This window comes from Dermacentor variabilis, chromosome 5, assembly GCF_050947875.1.
Source record: "Dermacentor variabilis isolate Ectoservices chromosome 5, ASM5094787v1, whole genome shotgun sequence".
Classification (NCBI taxonomy): Eukaryota; Metazoa; Arthropoda; class Arachnida; order Ixodida; family Ixodidae; genus Dermacentor; species Dermacentor variabilis.
Window position 1 is genome coordinate 116,385,085 of NC_134572.1, and position 26,949 is coordinate 116,412,033.

At 47.8% G+C, this 26,949-nt stretch overlaps 1 protein-coding gene across 1 annotated transcript; it reads right to left on the reverse strand.

The window, feature by feature from the left end:
* Positions 1–23,295: 23,295 nt before the first annotated feature.
* On the reverse strand, positions 23,296–25,452 carry LOC142583627 (endothelin-converting enzyme-like 1). Its single transcript, XM_075694119.1, has one exon. It carries the CDS (start codon positions 25,450–25,452, stop codon positions 23,296–23,298), a length of 2,157 nt encoding a protein of 718 aa, XP_075550234.1.
* Between the last annotated feature and the right edge of the window lie 1,497 nt (positions 25,453–26,949).

Below are 26,949 nucleotides of genomic sequence, written 5' to 3' on the forward strand. Positions count from 1 at the left end.
CTAAAGCCACTGGTCAGTAAGATGACAGTTCGTAAGGCCCTTTTCCTGGCTTTAGTATGGCCACCAAACGGCTGGTCTTCCACTGCTTCGGAACTGTACTGGACCACCACGTTGCGTCATAGTAAGGAAGCAGGACTTTCCGTCCTTCCACGCCAAGGTGGCGCAGAGCAGTATATGAAATACCGTCAGGTCTAGGAGCAGATGATCGTTTTTCCCCAGCAAGTATAGCAAATATCTCCACCTGATGCCCTTTCAGGCAGCGAAGACCACTCACCAGCCGAAGAGGTTGGACGCACGTTGGAGGGCGCTTCATTCCTTGGCGGGCGCGGAGGTACTGGGGGAGGCGTACCTTGTGTGTGCGGGCTTTTCTATCTCTGTGGCATGTTTTGCAGCCAAGGACGCAAAAGAAGTGCCTCTTTCAAGCGGGACTTACTTTGGGAGCGGCGACGCCGTTGCCGCACCCGGCGCCTTTTCTTGCGGAAGGAATCGGCAGCCTCCTTCAGCGTGGAGTTCTCTCTCTGACCATTTTTCTCAGAATTTGTCTCTCCTCTGCCACTTTGGGGCAGTCCTTGGATGTCGCTTCATGGGCTCCGAAGCAATTTGCACATTTCATGGTTTCAGCCGCACAGGGTTATATCAGATGGTTACCACCACATCTTCGACACGTTGCAAGAATCCCTACACACAGCACTCCCGTGGCCCAGTTTGAAACAGTTGTGGCACTGTAACGGTCGTGACACATATGGTCGTACTGAATACCTCACATACCCTACTTCGATTGATGCAGGTAAATGTCTGACTCGCAGACCAACTTGATGCACCGAGACCGGCCGAATTGGTGGATGTCGAGAATTCGCACTGTCGATGATAGTAGAGACCGCAGGTCTTCATTCTTGACGTCAGTGCCCACGTCTGGTACAACACCAGTGCAGGTGTCCTTCCCCTACGATAGGAATGAGCGAATAGGAATGTTGCCAACCACTTGAATAGCTTTCAAAGCCTATAATACTGCTTGATAACTCGCGCCCACCGTCAGAATGTTCTTCCGAGCATTAATGCGGATCTCTCTCACATGTCCTGAAGCTATTCGATTGAAATATTCGGTGAGCACTTGCCTGTTCAACGAATTCATATTCGCTCCTACTGTAGTCGGCGCGTAGCCAATGGAGGGGACCCGTTCGCCACATCTGATTTTATGAGTGGAATCATTGCCTGTTGACGTCCTGTGAAGCCTGCGTTTCAAGTCAAGCGATTGGACTAGCGTGTAATCACTGTCCGAGTCCATCTCTGCTGCTGCTGAGCTGTCATATGAGTCTGGAAGCCTATAATCCGTGATGTCGCGGTTTCCCAAGGGCTGGGCTACCGCCGTTGGACTCGCCTTGTCAGGATGGCGCGGAGGTTCTCCATCCGCCATTCCGGAGGACGACTTCTTCAGTGAAGCTCCTGACAGCTACAAGTCGCACAACTTCGAAGAACCACAAAACAGAGACGTTCGTTCAGCATTTCTCCTCACTGATTACCAAGAATTAGATACGGTTCGCGGGCCGCGTAAGCGTCAGCTGCGCAGTCATTCGCGGCTACGGTAGAGATAGAGAAACCCGCCGTGGTTGCTTAGTGGCTGTGGAGTTGGGCTGCTAAGCACGAGGTCGCGGGATCGAATCCCGGTCATGGCGGCCGCATTTCCATGAGGGCGAAATGCGAAAACGCCCGTGTACTTAGATTTAGGTGCACGTTAAAGAACCCCAGGTGGTCCAAATTTCCGGACTCCCTCACTACGTCGTGCCTCATAATCAGAAAGTGGTTTTGGCACGTAAAACACCCTCATTTATTTAAATTTTATGGGTAGAGAAGACCCGCACTCTACTTCTCAAGCGCGCTTTTGATCGCGTGACCTCCAACTAACCTGAATATTGAGCGCGTGGGAAGATAATTTCCGCCAAGCCTCCGTCATTTTCGGCTCACTGTTACGTGCTTTTTCTCGCACCCACGATGTATGAGTCGCTCATTCATATGGCTTTCGGACTTTATACGGAACATCACGGCGACGACGAGAAATAAAACGAGAAATAGAAAACGTGCGTCGAGCTTGCTTCTACCACTGCTGCGGAAGTCGCACTGTGCACCGGCTACAAACTTAGCACGAACACCAACGACAAAGCCAACAGTGGGCACGTCGCTTATCGGTATACTTCGCCAGAAACCGTCTTACGCTGAGGAGGAAACGTATTTTCCACCGTATAAGCACCAGCGGAAACATAACACTAGGTGCGCGGGGAGGTAGGCCACGCGAAGGGACCAATCATCTCGGATGGCAACGTAGAACCCGGCGCAGATTACGCACAAAATAAAGCGCGCGACCCGCGTATGTAGTGCTCTTCAGGCGCACAGAGAACAAAGCGCAGTCACTACAAACTAGGAGAAAACGCGCGCTTAACTGTCTAATTCGGCTTAGCTCACCGTTTCGGAAAATTCTTCGCTCTTGTTCTAATGTAAGGGTGCGCCTTCATGAATGTTGCGTGGCGATAAGTCTTGACAGAATAAAGAAGTTGGGAGCTATGGCATAACTCTAACCCGTACTGTACCAGGGCGCCAGTTTTACGGAGAGTGTTCCTTCTGCAGTAAGACATGCGTGAGGTATTCAAGTGGTAAAAGTTATCAGGCTGTAATACGAGGCGAGGAGTCAGTGAGGGAAGCTTCAAGAAAGTGAGTCAAGCTTCAAGCAAATCACCTGGCTTAGAAAACGCAAAAAGTTACACAAAGGAACGAAAATGGGGTACCTAACAGTGTAAACGGGGTGGGGCCTTCTGGTTACGCAAATACATTTGGTTACGCTATTTTATAAAACTAAAGTGAATTCTGTGCATTTTCCTTACCAGTTTTGATTCGTCATATACTTTATCAGCTGTTCAATAAGGAAATCCATGCTGTTTGTACTTGCTTGCTCTCGTGTCCTTTCGAGCGTTTGAGATATCGCTGTCTTATTATTTATTATTTGTTAATATGGGGGTCGTTTATTTGTACGACTGGCAATCGATTACCCGATAATCCTTCTTTCCGACGCCGGGAAAACAGTGAAATCAATGGCATAGGACATGCTTTGACAAGTAATGAAACTGTTGCATTATGGAATCACATTGCTTTATGCTGATAATTCTAGTCAGAAGTTGTGTTCAGAAATCGTATTATTGTGCAATTTTTATATATGTTATGTCTTTTCTTCTCAAATGACCTTTCGTTAGGAAAGTATTTCTTGATTGCTTCTATGAGTATTAAAACTTTGAGAAGGCGTTACATTGCTTTGATCATAGATGTGTTTTGTGCGGCCTAATACGCACAAAACGCATATGTCTTCGTAACGTATTTCACTGAATCCACTCGTCGTATGGCTCATACGAGAGACGCCAGCCTTTAGGCGATAGGATGAGACTCAGGCTGTGAAATTGTACGGTCTCCTACTATGGGAAGTCTTGTAACTACTCATAAAGCCGTAACTTCAGTGAAGAATTCTTCGAGGTCACACGAAGTTTATTCAAGGGCAGCTGTTATTCAATGTAATATCTATAATTTATTTATTTATCGGTGGGGTTCGGAAGGTTGGTCGCCTCCCCCCCCCCTCCCCCCGATAAATGAGAACTTTCCGCCTATGGCTGTGGTGTACCGCTGGCAGCTGTTATGTCATCAAAGAACCGATGGAAATGATTCTTTGTAATCCTCTCTCCCCTTAACCCTTCCCGTTCGTTTAGTGGAACTTCAGAAACAGTAGTACTCTCTTGGCAAGCAGGTGGCAAAGCGGTACATAATCCATACCCTGTAATAGCATGCATCAAGTGACTGAGCAGGGACTGCTTGCTCAGCATTTTTCTTGCGGTGATAAAAATTCGCGCTACATTGGCAGTTGGTTGCCGCGCAGTAAGGTCTGTAGCAACAATCTTAAAACTATCCTGCATCCACCTTCACTCGACGACTTTCTTTCCGGCAACTTACTGTCCCCTCCGCGAAACTTTTTACCTGTGGACGAATTCACTTGCATCACAAATTTTTTTCTTTAGTAACCTCAGTAACTCAGCGCTATCCGGACTGGTTAGGTTTTACGTCCTAGAAGGTCTATACAGTGATCTATAATGGCGTAAGGTTCCTGGTTAATATTGACCACCTGAGGTAACTCACTATTCACCCATATTTGACCCTAGGATTTCCGCGTCCTTCCTGCGTCTGATGCGGCTGGCGCTGCTGGAATCGGTCCGGTGACCTCGCGCTGTGCATAAGCAGAAATGGCTTTTGCTAACTTCTCTATGTGTTATCTTTATTCAGCGTATCATGATACTGCGTAAATGGAATTCTCAAGATGCTCTTCATTCATCCTCCATCCGATACTGAAGTGCGCGATGTTTCCTACGCCGAGCTAGATATTATGCATAATTGCGCACTGTTACAGCATTTATATAAATTATGTGAGTATTCTAAACCAGAGATTAGAAACACTGCGGCATAGTTTTGAACAGCTGTAAACTCTTGGTAGGGGTATAGTGACGCCATAGAAAGATTGGTGCGTTTGAACGCTGACTGCCACATCTCGACAGTATGATGAGAAATTTATTGCGTTCAACTGGCTGAATTAGACGACTCTAATTAACACGCTCGCGCTTTCCACCGTGCATGCCATTCTCCGTTATCCTGTGCACACATTTCCACCTACTTTACCCCCGGTGGTTATATACAGGGCACCGAGCAGGCTGCTTTTCTATTACTGATAAACTACCTGGCTTCTTTTTTCATCTAATTTCTCCCTCTCTCTTTCTCGAGCTCTCGTGTGCTTAGATTTAGGTGGACGTTAAAGAACCCCCAACGGTCAAAATCAATCCGCAGTCCCCCACTAAGCCTCCCACCATACGGCGTGCCTTGCAATCATATGGCCGTTGTGGCATGCATAACCCCATTATTGAATTTAATGTTAAATTCTGATGGCTGACGAACAATGTTCTGCGAGGACTTCGAAGTATAATTCTTGATGCGCTGAATTTTACGCCTAAGAACACTGACTTAAGCGCTGGAAACCCAATGTGGAACCTATATACTAGCGTTTTGAAATGGCGGAGGAAGTTTTCAGTTGTAGATTAGTTCAGCAAATCAATTACTAATTAAGTAATTAGCGTACCAATTCATTTTTACTCAATTATTTTACTGCTTTCGTCGTACTAATATACTGTCCATGGCCAGAAATAAATGTGAACAAGTTCTTTAATTTTCTTTTACGCGAGATGTTGCCCTAACGAGGTTTTGTGAGCTCATGTGACGACAGCTTTCGCACTCAGACTATCACCTTTTGATGCGGCTACCCCAAGTGCCAGCTATCACTGTATCCAATAAAAGCCACGTCTGCTTTGCCTTTGTCTGAGGAGATTCAGTGTATATAGTGAGCGAACAGCGCAGGTTCGATGTACACGTGTTCGAATAGATGGAGTTAGTGTAGACAGCGAACGAAACTTCGCGCGTTCCGTGGTTCGCTACAAAAGCCATATAGACTTTTGAACGAAACTGAAGGTGGTAAAACATTACTACGTGCGCCACATGGGGGACTTAATATATCGCGCATATTACATATCGATTTCTTTTTAAAGAAACGGAAAACGTCAACTTGGATATTCACCGAACCGTATCAAATAATCTTGAATGTTAATGCTTACAGATACGGGAAGAATCCCTCGCATTTGCATTACTTTTTGTTTTTTTTCTAATGTCGCGAAAAGTGCACATGCATAATTTGAAAATTAGGAAACAACAACGTGGTACAGTACACATTGCAAAGTGCGAAGACAGCGCAGCATTCCGATGAAAAAAAGAAGAATCAATAAAGAAAAAAGAGAGAAAGAAATCTCAGTTTTGAACGAAAAGCAAACAAAGAATAAAACAAGAAAATTATCATTGGCCACGAAACCCACTCCTCACGCTCATTGGAAAGCTATTTTACCTCGTTTGTCGTGATAACCAGTGTAGCCGGCTCGGTCGAGAATTATATTGGACAAAGCAAAGCTCATGGAAAGAAAAAAAGAAGCATCTACCGCATGATGAATACAAATCTAATTATTCCACTGCTAGCCGTGCTAAACTGCATGGCTTGCAAAGCCAGAACACATAGGTTATGATGCAAGCGTTTTAATTTTTCGATCGAGGACATGATAATAAGACCGCGTTGCTCTTTCCGTTCCATAAAATTGCTTCTGTTAATCCAAAGCGAGGTTTCTGTGGTTCGAGGTTACCGGGGATAGCGTGGAATTTCTCAATCGAACCATGCGGGGTTTCGAAATGAGAGACTGAGTCTGATCTTTCTATGTGCTTACATATATAGGACGTGTTTCGCGGGGATCATGCCTGATTAAATAGGTTGTCGTAATTGAATGACATAGGTCTTCAGATATTTTAAGTGATCTACGACATAGTTAGTATTGTTGTGAAGATCACAAGAGACCCACGTCTCCGCGCATTGTTTGTTTTATTAACAATGTTCCTGAATAAATACGAGCTAGAGCCTCGCTGAAAGGCAGCAGCAGCAGCAGCAAAAAAAAAAAAAAAGTTTGCGTTTTTGACTGCACATAATTATTTAGCCAGCAGTTTCCTTGCACTTTTGCGAAGCTGAGGTGGTCACATATGCAGTGATGGAACAGATGCGCCAATTGCGCCAAACTGCGCCAAGAGCCTCGCCTTTGTGCCATCCTGCGCCAAAACATTTTAGCGGAAAATTGCGGCAAGCCTGCGCCAAAGCAAGCGTAAGCGCGACGCGCTCCTTCCACAGATGCTTCGCAGCTAGCAAAATAGAAACCAAAACCAACAACACGCTATCATCATCGTCATGGTTCCTTGCATAGGCCCGTCCATTGAGCTGTTCATATAGTGAGCTCTATGGGCCCGTCGGAGTCATCAGGTTCGTCCTTCGTGCATTTTTTTTCTGACGGCCGTAGAATGTAGCACCGCTGTACCGTCCTGCTGGCGCTTTATTTCGCTGTTCATCGAACCCTCGTGATACTGCGGAGTTTGCCCAAGGAGCATGCCACATTCTAGGGATGAAGGTAAGCTTTTGCGATGTTTAAGGGTGATAGCGGGGCTTCGCAAACTAGCCGCTGCGATGAAAATCGCACGTGGTGCATAGTTAAGAATGACATTAGCGAACGAGGTTGAATGCGATACACGGCAAGAGGCGCCACTTCCATGGGTTCTGCCACGTTCGATGATGCAAAACTATTGCGTCGAGTTTAGGTCGCTGCGCCGTTTCGGTGAAATAGCATCGCCGACGCAAACGCTCAACCATATTTGCGTCTCGCGCATATGCAGTGGCGCTGACGCCTTTTTTCTTTCTTTTCTTTTTGTGGCCCCAAGGCCTTTGCAGGCGCTATCGGAAAACTCGCAAAATGTACGTGGCATGACATGAGAATGTTGCATGATGCCATGCAGACACGCGTACTCGATCGGTCTTGCGTTGAGCCTTTGCTCACGAGCCGTGATTATCACACTGTGTTGCATCCTTAGTTGAAAAAAAAAAAAACACGCGTTTGTTGACGATCTGTCTGCGCCGTATCGATGAGCCCGGCCATCGCCCTTTGTGCGCCCCAGTGTGGAAGAGCGTCGCGTCCTTTACTGACCGCGCTTGCTGTATAAGCTTCGCGCAAACCCGTCTCCGTAACATATCGACTGCATCTGTTAAAATTGGCATGGTATGCGGTAAGCACACGTGCGTTGGACCCTGTGCCAAAAAGTGCTTGCTGCTGCGCCGAATCGGCATCTTTACCTACAGGACCTGCGCCGTCAGGTGAATTGTCCGTTCTATCACTGAATTAAATTAGCATGAAAATTATGCGACCGCGGGACCTCTAGCGCAGAGTCCCGATATCGAAACTATTGCATCACGGACGCATGGACAAGCGGAGACACAGAAATTAGCAGTGGTTATGCGTGTTCGCAGAGTCTTATTGTCTTCTGAATTAAAAGAAAGTTAAGATTGCGTTGAAGTGTTGACCAATGAAGGCAGATGAAGCGTAACAAACGAAGCGACACGGACATCTGAATCCACAGGCTCGAAGATCAGACCAATCCATGTACGAACCATCATTCCCATGCTGGCTGAACGATCGCAGCGCCAGAGTTCCCTGTTGTAATTAGTGTAGGAAGCTCTATGGTCGGTACATGTTTTTGACCAGAAATGCGGCACAACATTAAGTAAATGAGCGCCAGAAACAATAGCGCTTACCTGTGTCATTTTTATTGCATTGTTCCTGTTATTACTGCCACCACCACTTTGGTAAATACCTTAAAGGCACTGCCTTTGTCGAAGTTATGAATGACCTCATTTGGCCCCGCAGCGCGTTTAACGTTAGCGGCGACGCGATCAAACTCTGTGAGGCGTTAATGATTAATACACCCGGTGTAATTAACTAGAAATGAGATCCAGCTGAACTGACGCCGAAGCGTCATTTTTCATGAGCGAAGTTAATTCGCGTTCGAGCGAGCTTTGTAACGCGTATGCGAATTTAATGTTCAGCGCACGCAATCACCCGTCTTATGACTGAGGCGCCATAAAAAAAATAAAATATACTAAGAAGAACCGGGCCGCGTGATAGGTTACGGGCAATACCCGCACTAAGAATTCTACTCACGGTCTCAGTAAACGTTGGAAGGAGGAAACGCTTCGCGCATGCGTGGAATCAGGGATCGTTTAACGGCTTGCTCATTCTTCCTGTGGACTGCAGTTTATGCGTTCCACGCCTCGTTAACACGTTCGGAAACTGTGGCGTGTGAAGAGCGGAGTGTGAGTGGATGTGACCGATATAATAACCTTCTGTGGGTGGAGACGGTGAAAAGTGGTAAAGCGGGGCAGAATGGGATAATGAGGGCCGAGTTTGACACCTTGCGCAATTTCTGTGCCACTCACTTGAAATAAACAAGCAAACGGCGCAGATTGAACGCGCTGGAGATATCGAACAAGTTGTTCTGCACAGTAAAAAAAAAAAAGAAAGAAAAAAGAAACGCGCACATGTTTACATTTATGTTCCTGTGCATGCTTTCATTGAACATTATTCTTCGAATTACATTATGTGTCATGCTTTTCAAGCAGACGTCTTAAAAGCAGTTGAGGAACACCACACTCAAGAAAGGAAAGGACGAAAGGAGGAAATTGCTATTTGGCCCATGGAAAGCTCGAGAGGAGCGTACTTGAGTAATATGTGGAATGCTCCGTCTTATTTTGTACACTCTGTGTCAAACTACAAGTGCAGTTAGAGGTTTTAGTTGCGTAGTAGGTTAAAAATAAAGGACATAGCATTTTTTAACACGAGCTTTCTTAGCCATGACAACTTTTACAAAACTTAGAAAGATTCTATAGAACATTTAAAAAAAATGCAATTCGTATTGTATCAGTTCACGCGTAAATATGGGGATGATAACAAACGTGTCTTTCAAACATGGTTTCCCCTCTATTACATGTTCGTGACTCGATCGTGACAGCCTAACTTGAAACTACACATCTATTGCTACTTCACATTGCTTGAAGATACCGTAACCAAGAGAATTAAGTTGTTTTGATATGAACTCTTAAGCTTATAAGTACAATAGTTGGGTAGAATTTATTAGTTGATAAATATACTGGTGAGGAAGATGCGTATACTCCAGTAGCCTTGCTGAAGTTACCATGCGTTTTTGTCAATTTGTATCTTTTCTGAAAACCGTCAAGGAGGCCTTGCGACTACACTGCGTAGCAGTGCAGAATAGATGTTATCATTATTCAGCACGAAATCAGTCTGAGTATTGAGTTTAGAAAAATGAATCACCTTCTTTGAAAAGCATTTTATCTCACCATCTCTCGGAGGATAATATGAACGTGCTAGCTGACGTTGAACTGCTGACGGCTATGCCGCCGTGCCATGTGGTGAAAAAAAATTACACTGATACAATGCACATCGTGGAACCTGTATGAAGTGAAGTTTTCGTGAAGCGGCTAATCAAGGGCTAAAAATTTGCCCATTTCATTCCTGGTTCTTTGACGCACATAAATCTGGCGTGAGAGCACGTGCTTACGTATTGCGTTTGCGTTGGTACGAGAGACGTCAGTGTGCGCAATTGTGGCCTATATGTGTCGCGCTTTGTTTTTCTTGTTTAACTGAAAATTCTGCTCCCATGTATCAAACGAAAAGAAAATCCGCCTCCATTCCTAATGAGAGCAGATGCACAGCGAAACTATTGCGGCCGTTAGACGACGTCACGCAAACACCACCACAAGCGACGCACATGACTCCCGCAGGGGTGCAGCATACTTCCTCATTATTCTAGGCCCTCCGTCAAGCGCAAGTGCGTTATTGAACTAAATAATCGTTTAAAAGTAAATTGCATCACAAAATGCGTAAGTACGACTAAAGCACAAGCTGCAGGCACGATAACTTCGGTTTGTTATTCAAATACGCGAGAAAAAGTAAATCTGTTACGCGGAAGGCGAAAGACAAAGCCATTTTCCAGCTGCCGATTGAGGTCTTTCTGAGTGGTCGTGGCCACTTGATGGCGGTACCGTTAGCGCAGCATACATCCTCATTCCTGTAGAGCCTTCGCCTGACGCAAGTGCGTTATTGAACTAATTGAATCTCTCAAAGCGAAATGCGTCAGGAAATTAAGTACGGCTCACACACAACCTGCAGACATGATAGCACCGGAGTGCGATGCGAATATACAAGAAGACATAACTCTGCTACGCGGAAGCTCAGACACAAAGCCTTTAAGCTGCCGTTTGTTTTTCGGTGAGCACCGCTCCCGCGAACACGAAAAATCTCGACCAACTAGAGGCTGACAGATTCGCTGTAAAAAGCGCGATTGTGGCCTAATGCTTAAAGCATCGGGCTGCTGGGCTGGGGGACCGAGATTCAATCCCACCATCGGGCCAGTAATTCAATTGTTTTGAAACTTGAGCTATTGGCAAAGGCAACAGCACCCAGCAGCAGCCAGCAGCCACGGTCACGAAAACCCGGGAGGATGAGCAAAGGAAGCTTCAATTTAAGAAGGACTGATTCACAAACAACTATGTACTACGAAATTGCGTCGCAATGTAGGGGCACAGAAAAATAGCCTGCGATGTTTTGCTCACAGACCTTTCAAGCAGTTGCAGAACAAGCACTTCATAACAATGGAAGGGCATTGAAACAAAGAAGAAGAAATGCACACAGATTCAGGAAAACTTGGGCTAATTGGCGGGCGTCCTTACTGTAGACAAGGTCTTGGCTGTTTCTTCGTTGTACAATGGAGCATCGTCACTCAGGTAGTGTGTTTATTTCCATAATTACTTTCTTTATCACCTTTAATCTTGGCGTACACGTATGTGTATTCTTTTTCCCACCAATAAACGTGTAGGTGTGAGTCAGCTTCCGTGCGTGGGGGTATAATTCTTCGTCCACGTCTGCTTTCCGCGCTGTTCGTCCGTGAAGCAATGTGCGGGTTAAAGGCCATTGAGAAAAAGTCGAATTAATTCTCACTTTAGAAACCGCCCATATTCTATTCATATCTTCATATTATAGAATATGAAGATATCTATATCTATAGATATAGATATTCATATTTATAGAAGCGCCGCATTCAGACACTGGTGACCCAATGTAAGTAGGACGGTCACCGAATCCTCCGTCGCCCGCCCTAGTACTTCAGAGTATGAACTCAGAGTCACGGAGAGTAAAAACGTCTCCTGTGAGAACAAGCTTCTCCGTATCGAGTAGGATACGTACAGCGGAAGCATGGCACGGATATTATGGAGCGCCACCGAAACGGAAGCCGCTTTTCGTTCGGAATGACAACTAACCATTGAGCGCTGCTTCTGGTACACTTATACGTCAACATTGATACGTATACTATAGCTGTGTTTGAGAGAGAGAGAGAGAGAGAGAGAGAGAGAGAGAGAGAGAGAGAGAGAGAGAGAGGGGCACAGAAAGGGCGCGATTCTAAACTTTCTCTGTAAGGAAGTGCATCGGAGACTTCTATTTTCTAGTTTTACTTCGATGCAACCAGCAATCAGGCTTATAACCTATACTATATAACAACGCATTTAGCCTGACTTGGCATGGCAATTTGCGTGTCTATTTTCTTTCCAGCTTTTCTTCTGTGGTTTGGGCAAACTGAGGCGGTTCGTTGCAGCAACAACGCGTTTCGGCCCCAAATCCAGGAAACGCGCCGCCCGCTGGGTCTCGCTGCTTTCGGACAAGCGTCGCCGGAGCACAGCGGCTGCGAGCAGTATTTGGAAGCGGAAGTGTAGTCGACGACTTGACTGAAAATCCTCGGCACGCTTCATTGGGCGCGGAGCTGTGGCCACTGCCATATCTCTCTCTCTCTCTCTCTCTCTCTCTCTCTCTCTCTCTCTCTCTCTGTGGTTTTCTGTTCTTCGCTTCTCGGCGGGCAAACGTGCGTCTTGAAAGCGGCAAGGCGTGAATGACTGATCGCGCCATCCTCTCCTTGAGGTTCTCTGTTCCGTCGGTGACCAGTTGTATACACACGGAGGCACGCGTCGTGTGGGCGTTAAAGGAATGATCACGAAGCGCGCCGACGTGCTGCAGAAGCATCGACGATGCGACCTTCGCAGAGACGCGTTCCATAGGCAAAGAAGGGAACGCTGTCGCTTGCGGTGAGCCGTGACACGGGACTTGCTCGTTGCTCCTGCCAGTGGTTCTCCTTTGCGACGACGCGGAGACGACAGTCGACGTCTTCCGGTTCCTCTCTCGCCCCCTTTGTTGAACAGCGACGTGTGTCCCTGTTTGACTGAGAGGTCGCTGCAATGGCCGCGTTTTTCTCTCTGAAGGTACAGCAGGTAGATGTGGGAAGGGAGTATCTTTATTTTACTTAGCAACGCCTTACAGGCCTTCAGGAAGGCATTGGGTGAGGGGGCACTACGGTTACGTAAGCCCAGAACGAGCGTTATTGGGGACAACGAAAAAGTATCAGCGTAAGAGACTCACTATTCGTGTGACGCAATAGCACGCAAATTGATTCATTTACTCATTGTAAAGCTTGTTTCCTGCAAAGAACCCCCTTCGACACAAGAAAACGGAAAGTCTACAAGGAACAAATCCACCTCCATACCATCCTGTGAAAGATGATGTACAGAGAAGCTGTTGCCAACGTCAGATAAGTATGACCAATCACCACAAGCGACGTACGTCACCCGCGCACGCACGAGTTCGAAAGGCCAGCATACGTCATCATTATTCTAGGCTCTCCGCCAAGCGAAAGTGCCTTATTGAACTGAAGTTTTCAAGGTAGCTTGCGCAAGGAAATTCGTAAGATACGGCTTGCACACAAGCCTGAAAACATGATAGCTTCGGATTGTAATTCGAATACATTGTTACGGGGATGAGAAAACGTAATTCTCTTACGCGGGAACTCAAATACAAAGTCCTTTTACAGCTGCCGTCGAGGTCTATCTGAGTGGTGGCGGCCGCTAGGTGGCGGTACTGTTTTCGGGTGAGCACGAGCCCACGAAAAATTCCGACCAACTAGTCGCTTCGCTGTAAAACACTTGTTACGAGTTGTGAACTCGAAAGTATTGATGTGCAATTGAGCACCGCTGAGTGGTCCTTCGAGTTATGAACTCCACGTGGGCAAGCGATCGCGCTGAGACGCTTCGCGCGTTTTGATTTCGCCTCAGCGGGGCGCCATTAGAGCGCAGGCCAGAGCTTGCGCGGACAAGGAACGCGCGGATAACGCAGGCTTCCGAGAGCGAGGGTGGTCTTGCGTCGCGGCAGTATCCCCTCCCGCAACACCTTGCTCACTACTGCCGCTCTGCTCCGTCGAGGCTCGCTCGTGCCCTGGCGTCGCAACCAGCGGGAATTCAGGTGCTGTTTCGCTACTACAGACGCCGGCTTTCTCGCTCGTTGAGCCGTTTGGCGCTTTCGCGTCAATATGTTGCGCTGTGTAGCGAACGGTGCAATGATGCAGACAAGACAGTATCGATGAGATAGATCTTTGCAGAGTTGTCGTGTGAAGACGTTCGAACAGTCAAATGAAAAGCGCTGTCAGAAAACATGATAAAGCGGAGGGACTTCTCTAAAGATGGTCGGATGACAACTCCGCCAGCGCTTAGTGCAGTGTGACATGCAATCCAGGAGGGGTATTCTGTAAGAGTCCCCCTAGGGGACTGTCTATTTCGGCCGCTGCTGATTGGATAGGGCCACTTGTTTCCTCCTCTCTCGTACAGCTGCATCCAATCAGCAGCGGACGAAATGAACAGTCCGCTAGGTGGACTCTTACAGAATAGCTTACAGATGGGACAAAGATAAAGAAAACGATTAATAACTTGTCAAAGGTACAAATATACCAATCCGAACCGACCAACTGGAACTCGCCCGGACGGCTTGCTTCGGCCCGGCCGTTTTCAGGTCGAAACTCAGCTAAAGACGGCGTTGAGTGCTTTACGTCCGCCGCTAGCTAACTATATCACGTAATTTACAGTGTCCGTGAATAAGACAGAGCAATTTCCTGCACGCGCGTCAATATATCTGAATACTATTTGGGCGGCAACACTTACCATTTGGGTGATTATTTTCCACGTTAGAAACAACTCATATTTCAAACATTCTGATAACAGTAAGATGGTAGGAATTAAATAAAAATTTAAGCTAATCAATGTCATACTATTAATTTGTAATGACAGATTAGATAAAAACCATGGGCCATTCAACTCTGCGAAGATGGATTACCAGCGAAGCTGTTTAGCACATGGCGTAGAGGTGACACAGAATGTTGTACAAGAGTACGAACACATTTATTTATATACATTTGCGTGGACGACTATATATACTCTCTGCTTTATGAGAGTGATAAGCCATTGAGAGAGAGAGAGAGAGAGATGCAGAAAGGCAGGGAGGTTAACCATGCAGAGTTAAAGCCTCCGGTTTGCTACCCTGCAGTAGGGGAATAGAAAGAGGAAGTAAAGACGGAAAAAAGAGGGGGGCAAGAAAAAGGTGTGAAAAAAAAAGCTCGTGTGCCGAGCACTGGGTTTACGTTAGAAAACACCAGGTGGTCGAAATGAATCCATAGCCCTGCATCATTGCGTCCTTCATAACTCACTGTGAAGTTTCACGACTCTACATCGCCAAATTTAATTGTATGAGCCTTTTAATTTCTTGCTTGCTTATGGGGCTATGAGCCATTGCGCTGATGATGATAGCTCTTGTTGACGCACGGCAAAAAATGGACGGAAGTCTAGCCATAAGCAGCTTCACTGTAACATAAAATTAAATTTAGGGAAGTAGAGTCCTGAAAATTCACAGTGGGTTACGGAAGATGCAATGATGCAGGGATATTGATTCGTTTCGACCACCTGGTGTTTTCCAGCGTGCACCTATTGCTCGGAACACGAGCTTCTTTTTTTTCTTGTTTCTTGGTTTGGTTTGTTTTTAGCATTGTACTCCCATCGGAATGCGGCCGCAAATCGAATCCGCGATGTCATGTTCGGCATCGCTTGGCTGTAGCCACCGAGACACCGCGCAGGGCTCGTGTTAGATTAAGGCGAGCAGCCAGGAAGCAATGATGCAACAGCTGCTCCACTTGTGCCAAACTGGGCATATAGCGAGCCTTTGCGCCATCCTGCGCCAAAACGGCATTGTAGCGACAAAGTGTGCCGAGCCTGCGCCAAAGCATGCGTAAAAGCGAAACCCTCCTTGTGTCGATACTTCGCAGCTAGCAAAACTGAAGACCAACAGCACACTATCATCATCATCATCATCATCATCATCATCATCATCATCATCATCATCATCATCATAACAGCAAGGAGCAGAGGCCCGTCCATAGAGTTTGTCACTTTCTAGTGAGAAACTCTATTGGCCCGTCGGAGTCGTCCGGTTTGTCATTCGCACATTTTTCTCTAACGGACGTACCAATGTATACAATGCCGCTCTACCATCTTGCTGGCGCTTTATTTCGGTGTTAATCGAACCCGCGTGGCACCTCGGGGTGTGCCGAAGGAGGGTGTCACATTATATGATTAAAGGTAAACTTTTCAATGTTTACGATCACAATCGCACGTGGTGCGCTGTTAGGAATGGTGTTAGCGAATGTAGTGCACGGCGAGAGCCACCCATTTGGTGGTTACCGCCATGTTCGCTGACACAAAACGCTTGCAAAGAGTTTATGTCGCTGCGCTATCTCGGCGAAACAGTGTCGCCGCGCCGGTGTTGCCTCGCCGACGCAAATGCAAAACCGTACTTGCGCATGTGCAGTGGCGCTGGCGCTATTTCTTTTGCGGCCCTACTCGAAAATTCCCTAGTGTACAGGGCATGACATGAGTATATGGCATGATGTCACATTCAGTGCAGGCACGCTTACTCGATCGATCTTGCGGTCAGCGTTTGCCCACCAAGCTGTGACTTTCGCTCTGTCTTGCATGCCGGCCTAGTAAGAGCGCGTTTGTTGACGATCATTCTTGCCTTCTCTGCGCCGTATCAACGAACCCGCCGTATACACCATGTGTGCGTCGCGTCCTCTCCTGACCGCGCTTGCAGGATTAGCCTCGCGCAAACCCATCTCCGCAACATATGGACTATATTAGTTAATATTTGCGTGCAATATGGTAAGCACACGTGCGTTGGACCTTGCGCCAAAAGTGCTTGCTGCTAGCTGCGCCAAACCGGCATTTTGCCTGCGCCAGAACCTGCGCCGAAAAAGTGAAATGGCTGTTCCACTATACTGCAGAAGGCTGTCTGAAGCCAAAAGAGCGAAAATCAGTCAATCGTGCCCGTGCTGAATGAACCGCTGTGCTAGCAGCTTGCGCCGCCCACTGACGTAAGAATTCCCGCGAACCTCGTTAGCCATGGCCTATAAACTTGGGTCTAGGCGACTTATGTTTGCCATCTCTGTTCATTGGCGGCAAGAAATCGACCACTAACATTGAACTTAGTATAAGTTGAACATTCCGCACCGTCAGTGCACAGCCATACGCCTTTACAACGAAGTACTTGGGGCCTCCCAAATTTTTCGTTATAAAGGTGACTTCGTTGTAAAGACTGTGCGCCCGCACAGCTCACAATATAACCGAGGTGGAATTATTACCTCTTTATACATGTCATTTTATTGCAGAGGCGTTCGTTGTAGAGAGGCTTGACTGCACCTTCATTTTACTTCTGAGGTAAATGTATTTCTACAGACCACTGCTTTGGTGACGTCACTAGCGCGCTTGACGTCACGTTTGACGCGGAGCGTTTCCATGGTAATTGTGACATTCCCCCCTCCCCCCTTTCTAGTAGTGCTTGCCACCAGTTATTGTGCATGCTCCGAGCGAGTGATTCAATTATTTTTGTGAAGAAACATAGCATGACTGATTGTAAAACAATTACATATTTAATTACTTCGTAAATTATGATGACTCGCCTCAATATTTATTTATTTATTTATTCAAAAGAACCTTACAGGCCCTATGGAAGGGCATAAAGTAAGGGGGGCACATTGAACAGTAAGAGGTATAAAAAGTACAAATTTCTAATAGGAACAGTGCTATAAAAAGATTACCATGTTACACAATATTGAAGGCACTAGGAATAGAAAGCAATATCTGAAGGCACACGAACACTTGTTACTGTTAACAGAGCAAAGGAATTCCGTTTATGAAAATGATATACAACATGGCAAAAATGCACGATAACATACACTAGATTGGTCACTCGTGAACGGTATTAAATGGGAAAAGCATGAGTAACTGAGAGCGGAACGTGTCGGGATTAGATATGGAGGCTATGTTATCAGGGAGGTCATTCCAGAGACGGATGGCACGTGGTAGTGCCGATGAATTAAATGCATTTGTTTTACCGTATATGCGCATGAAACTGAACTGATTATGTAATCTGCGTGAAAAAGAGTGGGGTATTTGTAGTTGCAACCGGGTTCGTTTATTAGTGTAAATATACTTGTGGAATAAGCACAGAAGAGCGATGTTACGGCGGATATCTAATGGCGGCAACAGTAGGTCTAGTTTAATTTGTGTAATGCTCGAGTTTATACTGTAGTTACGCGATATGAACCGGGCTGCTCTGTTTTGTATCATTTCCGTCATATTTATTAGGTAATTTTGATGAGGGGACCAAATTGGGGAGGCGAATTCTAACTGTGGCAAAATGAATGTTTGGAAAGCGAGTTTTCGAATGTTTGGCGGGGCATTTCGCAAATTGCGTCGTAGATAGCCCAGAGAACGTGATGCTTTGGCGCATGTAGAAGTGATGTGTGGGGCCCATGAAAGATTCTCTGTAAGAACAACATATGATGAAGTGTGGGAAAGCATAGTGTTATTAAGATGATACGAATATTTAGAATTTACACATTTTCGGCTGAAGCACATCACCTCGCACTTTGTAAAGTTTAGTGTCATGAGCCATTTGTTACACCAGTTAGCGATAAGGTTAAGATCTGCTTGAAGTTTCAAGTGATCGTCAGTCGTGTGAATAGGACGGTAGATTATACAGTCATCGGCAAAAAGGCGCATGCAGGAAGTAATCTGGGTGGGTAAGTCGTTAATGTAGATTAAGAAGAGCAAGGGGCCGAGGACGCTGCCTTGTGGCACACCAGAGCTAACAGAAGAAGGCGGGGAAGAGAAATTGTTAACAACAGTAAACTGTTCTCGAAAAGAAAGAAAATTACGAATCCAGGATAATGTTAAAGAGTCAAGTCGTAAGGCAGATAATTTAGATATTAGGCGAAGATATTAGGCGAAGTATATGTACGAAGTAGTTCTACCACCTTGGCTCGTTTTGAATGGAGTGTTCAGCATCTTGGCACAAAAATTATGTATATTTCACACATTTATCTGCACTCGATAAGAATTCGATACTGAAAAGGCCAATATACCTTATACATTGACACACCCGTATACTGGACAAGTAGAGCACAGTATGCGGGGAGTACCATTGAAAAATTAGAAGCGGTTAAGTACGGATGGCGGTATAGTGTCCTTACAAGTTGCCGGTGTTTTCGAATCAGTCGCGGCGCGCGCAAGAAGTCGGCAGCAGGGAGAGGAGCTCACGAACGTACGCGCGCACGTACACAAATATGCGGTCATTTAGCACGCAAGGTGCTAAGCAGACTCGAGTGTTCAGCGCAACGCAGACGCAAGTGGTGATTGCTCAGAGGAAGCGCAGTGAGTAGCCGGGAATGCACAATTATGCCAGAATTAGCATCGAGTGTATATGACTTCCGTACTATAACCTGGAACGAGAAACAGTCCTCAATTTCAATCTGTCTTGCGCTCTTGCCATGGATTCTGTCTCACGACAATTTCGACAAGGCATCGAACTTTCTTTCCTTAAGGTGCCGTCATTGTTTAAAGCCGTGTCGTTATCCGTAGATTTAAAGAAAACTTACAATGCTTGATTACTACTATGCTACTGACCACTTTGCTCGGAAGACCGGTGCATTTTGCCCGTCTTGCCGTCATTTTCGTGCTAGAGTGCAGTAATGCCGAGCTGTTCGAAAAGTTTCCCCAAAGTACAGTTCTGGTGCCAACCTGTCCCCTCGCTCCACGAAAATGGAGAACGAAGAATAAGTTATCAATTCCAAGTGCAATTCTTGCGTGCTTTTGACGGAGTGCCTCAACGTGTCGTTTAGGCCTCCGCGGTGACAGGGAAAACTAACGGCGGGGCTCTCGTCTGATCGAACGACATTTTCTTTTTAGCGCCTTCTATTCCCTAGTTTCTAAACGAATCAGCGCTCGTGTCGCTGTCGCAGCTGCCGTACAAAAGCGTGCGCCCGACACGATCACGGCGCTCTATTAATAAGTCGTCACAGCCGGCTGTACAGATAAAGGATGCGCGCGCGCCCCCTTGCCTGTTTGACGGACACGCCCCCGATGTTGGCGCCGGTATACGCTGGCGTCGAGTTCCGGCACGGCCTTGCTCCCCTCGTGACCCGAACGTCGGCTTAGCGCTGTGAGCCGAACCCTCGAGCCCCTTCCCCCCACCCCCTTTTTTTTTTTTACTTTACGGGCGCTGACGCCGTTGGCATTTTATAAGCCAGCGGCGCGCAGGGCTTTTTATCCACACCGGCAGCAAAGTGAACGCTCGCGATTTTTGATCGATTGGCGCGGTCGCGCGACCATCCCCGTTCGGCGAACGACGTATTGACGGGCTGGTGGGCGGGTGACTGGAGGGCATTTCAGGACTGACCCGAAGAGGTCAGGATGCGCGCAAGAGGGAGGAATGCAGGTGGGGGAAGGGAGTACACGAGTGGCCGCCTTCATATAATTGTGACGGCATATATATATATATATATATATATATATATATATATATATATATATATATATATATATATATATATATATATATATATATATATATATATATATATATATATATATACGCCACAAAAGACCACTCCCCATGCGCGCTGAGTGGCTTTTTGTGACATGCCCTTTCGAGTTTTTGAGGAAAGGCCATGAACACGCACACGCGGAAGCAACGAAGTGGGCGTGGCTTTGTAAGTACCAGTTTTTGAGTGCGCACCTACGACGCATAGTTCCGCTTTCAAGAACGCTTATGCGCGTCCCTCGAATGTTCCGAAAGTGTACTGTATATGTTTTTGTCATCTTTGATGCGTATTCAGGCATTATAAGGATAACGTTACTTTCAGTTATAAATGCAGTTAAAGAAAAAAAAAAAGAAAGAAAGCTTCGGACTCTCGTCACAGAATTTCACAACAGATATTCGACTCGGCATAGCACTTGTTGTCGGCCTAGGTGGTAACGGGTTCATCTTATAAGAAATGGAATAAAAGTAGCTGACACGAAAGACCAGTCAACAGCAGAGGAGGTACCTGTAATGTTGTTTAGCCTTATGTGTCTCCTTCTTCTGGGGTAATTAAAAAAGAAAGCCGTTAGTTATTTTCAGTGTTCATTTGAAAGAAGCGCACTGCGAGCAGCTTCCGAGGAAGACACCTTTCTGTGATCAGACGTATTTGGCCCCGTTCTGTAGACAAGCAAATCCTGGCTGTCCGGCGTGCCCGTGTCCGCGCCGTTGGGCTAGGCCTGCCGGCCCCGACGTCGGACTCCCCGGGTGCGCAACGAGTTCGCGTCCTCGCCGGACCTCCAATAAAGTTATTTCGCTCATTCGATCACACGGTTTTCATGTGCAGGGGCGAAATGGCGATTAAAAAAAAAACATCTATACCGTCTTTTTTTTTTCGTTTTAAAGGCAGCACGTACTACCACGTGCTGGCCTGCGTAGGTGGATAACCTAAAGAGCAGGCCATAACTCGCTCCTACACAACACCCATGCTTGAACTTTTTCTTTTCGGCATTTTGCAGACATATTTGAAGCTGAGGTTGCATCCACTAATGTGCTTGAATGAACACGCTGCGACTTTAGCATCACTTGTGCACACACTAGGCACACTTGTCTACCGAATCAACAAGTATATAGGCACCTGCAAGAAGCGTACCATGACAACTCGACCGAAACCGTTTTGAAAAGTCGCAAAGAATGGAAGCTTTGCGGAGTGCCATTTCTAACGATCTTATGACCACACGCCTCAGCCATGCCGCTGGTGATTTTCACTAAGCCTCGTACAGCCCCGTTTGTTTTCTTCCTAAGGAAATACAGAAAACATCGAAATCACGCACCAAATGGGGTCGATGAAAGATGTAAGCAATTCGAGCGCGTGGCGTTTCTAAATGTCCAAGACGAGTCATGCGACAGATTAGATGTGCAAACTTTCGGGAACAAATTCGTCATGACTAGTGAAACCGCATAAGCTGAAACCTCATAGCGTAAGGTTTTGTCATGTACGAGAACAAAATCGGCACTGTGGAACTAATAAACATCAGAGCTACGCGACATTCGTGAATATTATGCACAACAGGCTACCTCGATCAATAGTTATCGCAGTCGTTTTCCGTATAGCAGTTCCTAACCGGCGCTTGTTTCCTGACAGCCTATCACACGAAGCGTCGTCACGCTGTATTGGGTCATCGGTATATGAATTTATCATGAGCGCGGGAGAGCTGCATCGTTTAATCAAGGAAGCCAACTTTCCGCATGTCTGAAACATCTGGCGCGGCGCGTGTGGGCAAGTTCCCACCGTGCTACGCTAATAGATTACGACGTAAGACTACGTAAGACGTAAGCACATTAGCCATATAGCCAGTGGCGTAGCTAGGTCGTCTGGCACCCGGGGCTCTTAGCTCTTCTGTCACCCCCCCTCCCCCCCCTGGTGTAGTCGAGGAAGGCGGGGATATCGACAATTTTCGGGTGTCTTCAGACGTATATGACACCCCCCCCCCCCTCTACTGGCCCCGTGCAACCGGGGCCCACGGCCCCCCGGCCCCCCCTGTTGCTACGCCAGTGCATATAGCTCATGGCAACACGTGTCAATGCGACTGCTGCTGGGGCGGAAACGAGTATACTTCATTACCGACACTGCTGCCATGGCTCGCACAGGGAGATGTTACAGGTGTGCACTCGGAATACAAGCTGTTAGCCCCAGCGCACTCGCTTAGCGCATCGGTGTGCGAACACTTTCCGCCGGCTTGTTACTTTCAGTTTTTATTCAGCGGGACATAAAGCAACAGTGATGATGATGAGCAGATGCCGAGCTACGGGAGTCGAGAGGTCACCGGCGCACCGGTTGTCAACAGTGCGGCCAAAGTGGCTCGCGAAAAATTATCACGAGTAAACATTCGGAGTAACAACGCGAGACCTCCGTTCCGAATCGAGCCACTTGAGCGCAACCAGCAGCACGGTGCTCGCTATCCCGGGAGGTAACGACGCAGCCATTAGAGAAAGTGCAGCTGCGGTGGGGCTCGATGCAAATAGACGCGAGCTGGAAAGAACCGGCCGGAAGAAAGTGCGTGACAGATTTCGTCAGATTATTCGATCGTTCGGACGAATTGAAGGCGGCGTAGTCTGGTGTTCGCGCGCCAACGAGCACGACTCGCGGCGACAAGGAAATTTGAAGAATAAAGCGTGACTTCCGGGAGTCACGACGTGCAACTCAACCGCGTGACTCCTCTACAAAGCACGCGCGCATTAACACCGAGCGCGTAATTGAAGGGGGCATTCAAAACGCTCGGCGAGAAGCGTGCAACACTTAACGCACGGCCGAAACTCACAGGGGGTAATACGCAATGGAAATGAAAAGGAGCTCGCAGCAGAGCAAACCAAGCCAGCAAAGCGTGCGTAACTATACAGACGGCGGTTGCCACTGACACTGTTCGGAGGCAGAAGGCAAGACGACGTGCACGCCCAGGCGGCTGTCATCACTCTAGATGCCTCGCGTCGAATGGCTATAAGTTTGCACGAGCGTTCACCAGAAGGAGCACTTGCTCTCCGGGTTCATGCGCGCGTTGCGCTCGCAGTGGAACGCCTCGGCGAACTCGCGCATGTTGCGGAGGGGCACCACGCATCTCGCGTACCCCGGTGCGTACCTGCCCCTGCTCTTGCGGGCGAAGTGGCTATCGCACCACTTGAGGCAGAAGCCGATAAAGAAGAGCTGCTCCGGATAAAATGGTCCCGGTACACGGACGAACCTCACGCTTCCCGAGAGACTGCGGAAGGCCTGGTACGCTGCGCGGGCGCCCGCGAAGTCGGCGATGTTCTCCGAGTCCAGGTCGTCCACCAAAACCATGGAGCGCCAGGCGAGGACGCTGTCGTGCTCTTTCCGCACGCAGCGGGCGCTGTCCTCGTAGCGCTCCAACGACTGAGGCAGCATCCAGGAGACCGCGAACCCCTCCTCGTCGATGTTGATGCCGTGCACATCGTACGCGTGCATGATCTCGTGGCCGATGACGTGACCCAGGCTGCCGTAGTTGAACGAGGCCGGCGCGTCTCTCACGAACAGTGGACGCTGCAGAAAGGCCGCGGGCACGACGATCTGGTTGGCACCTGTGGCATAAAAGGCGTTGACCTCGTTCACGACGAACACCGGGCCCGTGCTCTTGTCGAGCAGCTTGCGAAAGTGCTGCCGCGAAGCGTTCAGCCACGCAGAGAAGAACGGTCCCGACGGGTAAGCGAGGTCATCGTAGTATGAGTCCAGGGCAGACGGCGAGTCCTGGCCGTCCGGGTAGCCCATGTGGAAGACCATGCGGGAAAGCTTGCTGAGGGCTACCGCTCTGGCGCGGCTGTCGAGCCACACAGAGTCGGCGAACATTGTCTTAGCTCCTTCCCTGACGTTGGCCGCAATTTCGTACGCCGCTCGCACTGACTCGGCAGGTGCCACCGCAAACAGTGGCTCGGCGTGAAGGGCCACTGGCATGAGTCTGTCTACCCGCGTCAGGCATTCTTGCTCGTAGTTGCCATAGAGGAAATTAGCCACCGACTCGTCTGCGTATCCGGCGTAGTTGCGAAGTACGCTCCAGGCCACTAGGAGCTTGAGCCCCTTCGATCCGATGGTTGCGTACAACGTCTGCAGGTAGGCCACCGCTCGCTTTTCCACGAGGATCCGGTCGTTGGCCGTGTACAGGGTGCCGGCGTACTTCAGCATCAAGCGCGTCCATTCCTCGCGAGTCACCGTATTTGGCGTGAGAGTGCCAATGTAGCTAATTAGCACCGAGTAGAAATTGGAGGTGTTCCGACCGAAGCGGGCGGAGAGGTGCCGCAACGCAATGTGAGCCTTGGTCTCCGTAGCGTAAATAGTCTCCATGATCGTGCTCAATTTGTCTCCGTATTGTGTCAAGAACGCGGTCATAAAGTAGCTGATAGAGTTCTTTTGTATCAACTTCGAGCGATAGTTATACCATGCCTCCAGGTTTTTGTCGATCCGGAGCAGAAGTTCGCGCTTGGAGTTCCTCGTTATGAACTCGGCCAGGTTGAACGCGAAGACCGCCGTGATGCCATATCGGAAGTACAGCCGGAATATGACTTCCAGGGCACTTTCTTTTGCGTCCAATGAGCTTAGTTCCAAACCGTGGGCGCCCAGAAACCTCATGAGTACAGGCAGGTCCTTCTGCTTCTTGGCAACTACATCTAGGCAGGATTTGTAGAGGGCGTTAGCCTTGCGACCAGCCGAAGACACTGGCGGCGTAGTCCTGTTGGCCAGTGAGGCGCTCAGCACTGCCCTGAAGATGCTGTCCGTGCGTAGAGACACCGCCATAATCTGGTCTACCATGGCCACGTCACCGTAGGAGCCGCAGACGTACTCGTAGAAGTCGTGGCATGGGTCGACCGACGCGTTGACCGCAGCCCTGATTATTTCGGCCACGTGGAGGCAGTCGGCAGAGTCGCAGGTTCTTAGCGGGAACTTGCGAAATCCGGGCAGGTTGCCGCTGTAGGCGAGTACGGCCGCGGCCACAGCGCTTGCGATCAAGCCGAACACCGAACTGCAGGCGAACGTAAGCCGAATCACCCGCTGCCGGAGCAGCCGCCCGGGCCAGTTCTCGGTGGTCTGCGTAGGACGACAGAAGACAGTAAGGGTGCCTTCATTATCGGTTACAGCATATATCTGCGACTGCATGGCTGCAGCCATGTCCTTTCGGTCTGGTGTACTCTGCAGATTAGACCGAATGTGTTTGTTTGACCGATTTAGCGCAGGAATCGGGGCCAGTATTTACAGAAAGCTATTGCGCTGAAGTTCGTCATAAGAGCGAATTCCAGCCAATCCTGATGCTGGACATACCAGTGAAGGCGGCCAGTCACTGGCAATGAGCCCTTACGATGGACAAAACTTGTGGATTTGGTCCAAGATTCGCATAAGCGGTATAAAGAAAAAGCTTTCGTGGACTCGTCATTGGTAAGATATTTTGGGTAGCCACGGAAAGATATATAACGCCTTGTCAATACGGGGTACAGGTACTCGCACTGCGGACTTTCCCCTTCTTTTATACATGTATTGGTAGGTATACATGATGAAGGAACAATTGCTAAAGTGAAAAATTACGTAAACCTTCCTGGCAGTCCCTCCAATTCACTCGTATACGAACCAACGCACCGAAGGCACTGCAATAACTGCGCTTTGTCTAGGGGCAGTGTCAATACGGTGGAGCACAGACGTTCTCTTAAATATATACTGTACAATGACAAACTCGGTTTCATTATGTTTTGTGCCACTCATTGTGTATATTGAAAGCGCGTTTCTCAAACACATATTTGCCCATCCACGGCGAATAGGGTTAAATAATTAACGCCTAGTTATCTTGAAAAAGAAAATAGACAACATGGGAGAAAAAAACGAATTTCTGGCGTGAAATAATGCGGGGCGTGTAAGCTGAAGTCGTTTACCCGTTAGATTCCTCTACTTGCCATTAGTCATCTACAAACGAACATTTTTAAAGTCCGGTAACACTAATGCATGGAGTTTAATGCACTGAAACCTACACATTTCCTACTTTTGTAGCGTATGTTGCACACGCACAATCGAAATGCGTTTATTAAGTTTATGTTTTTGTCAATAAATAATGTCGCCGTAGTAAGTGTTAGATTCACGGTGCACCCAGCATCGCGTTTGTTATATGGCTATATGCAAAATTCATTAGAATTGTCGGTACATGTATGGAATGACGTTACATTATGGTGTATTGCAACACAGTGGTGCAACGCAGGTTAGCATCGAAACGGAGTGCTGAATTTCACCAGGCACGGCAAAAGGATAGGTTTACTGGCTTACATAGAATGAAACCTATCAGCGTGTGAAAGAATTAACGAAACGGTAGCTGCTACAACTTTCAAAGAATACGTTTCCTGCCTTACATCGAATGAAACCTATCGTGCGAGATAATTAACGAAAGAGAAAACTTTCAAGCGTGGTGCTTTGCGTCCTTTGTCCTGTGGTGCAGTTACCCGTTTACATGTTGACAGAACGTACAACTCAGCCAGAGGCAATTATCTGCTTGCGACAGAGTTGCGAGTCAAACTGGTCTTGCAAATGTGACGGTAGGACATTATTGTACCACGCGACGACAGTGGTAGGTTTGCAATCATCACGCCCAAAGCGGCACTGCTTGTATAGTTTCCCGATGGCGCGTGC

What these genes read in the sequence shown, in the direction of transcription:
- LOC142583627 (XM_075694119.1), bottom strand. Translation starts at nt 25,452, where the DNA reads ATGGCTGCAGCCATGCAGTCGCAGATATATGCTGTAACCGATAATGAA.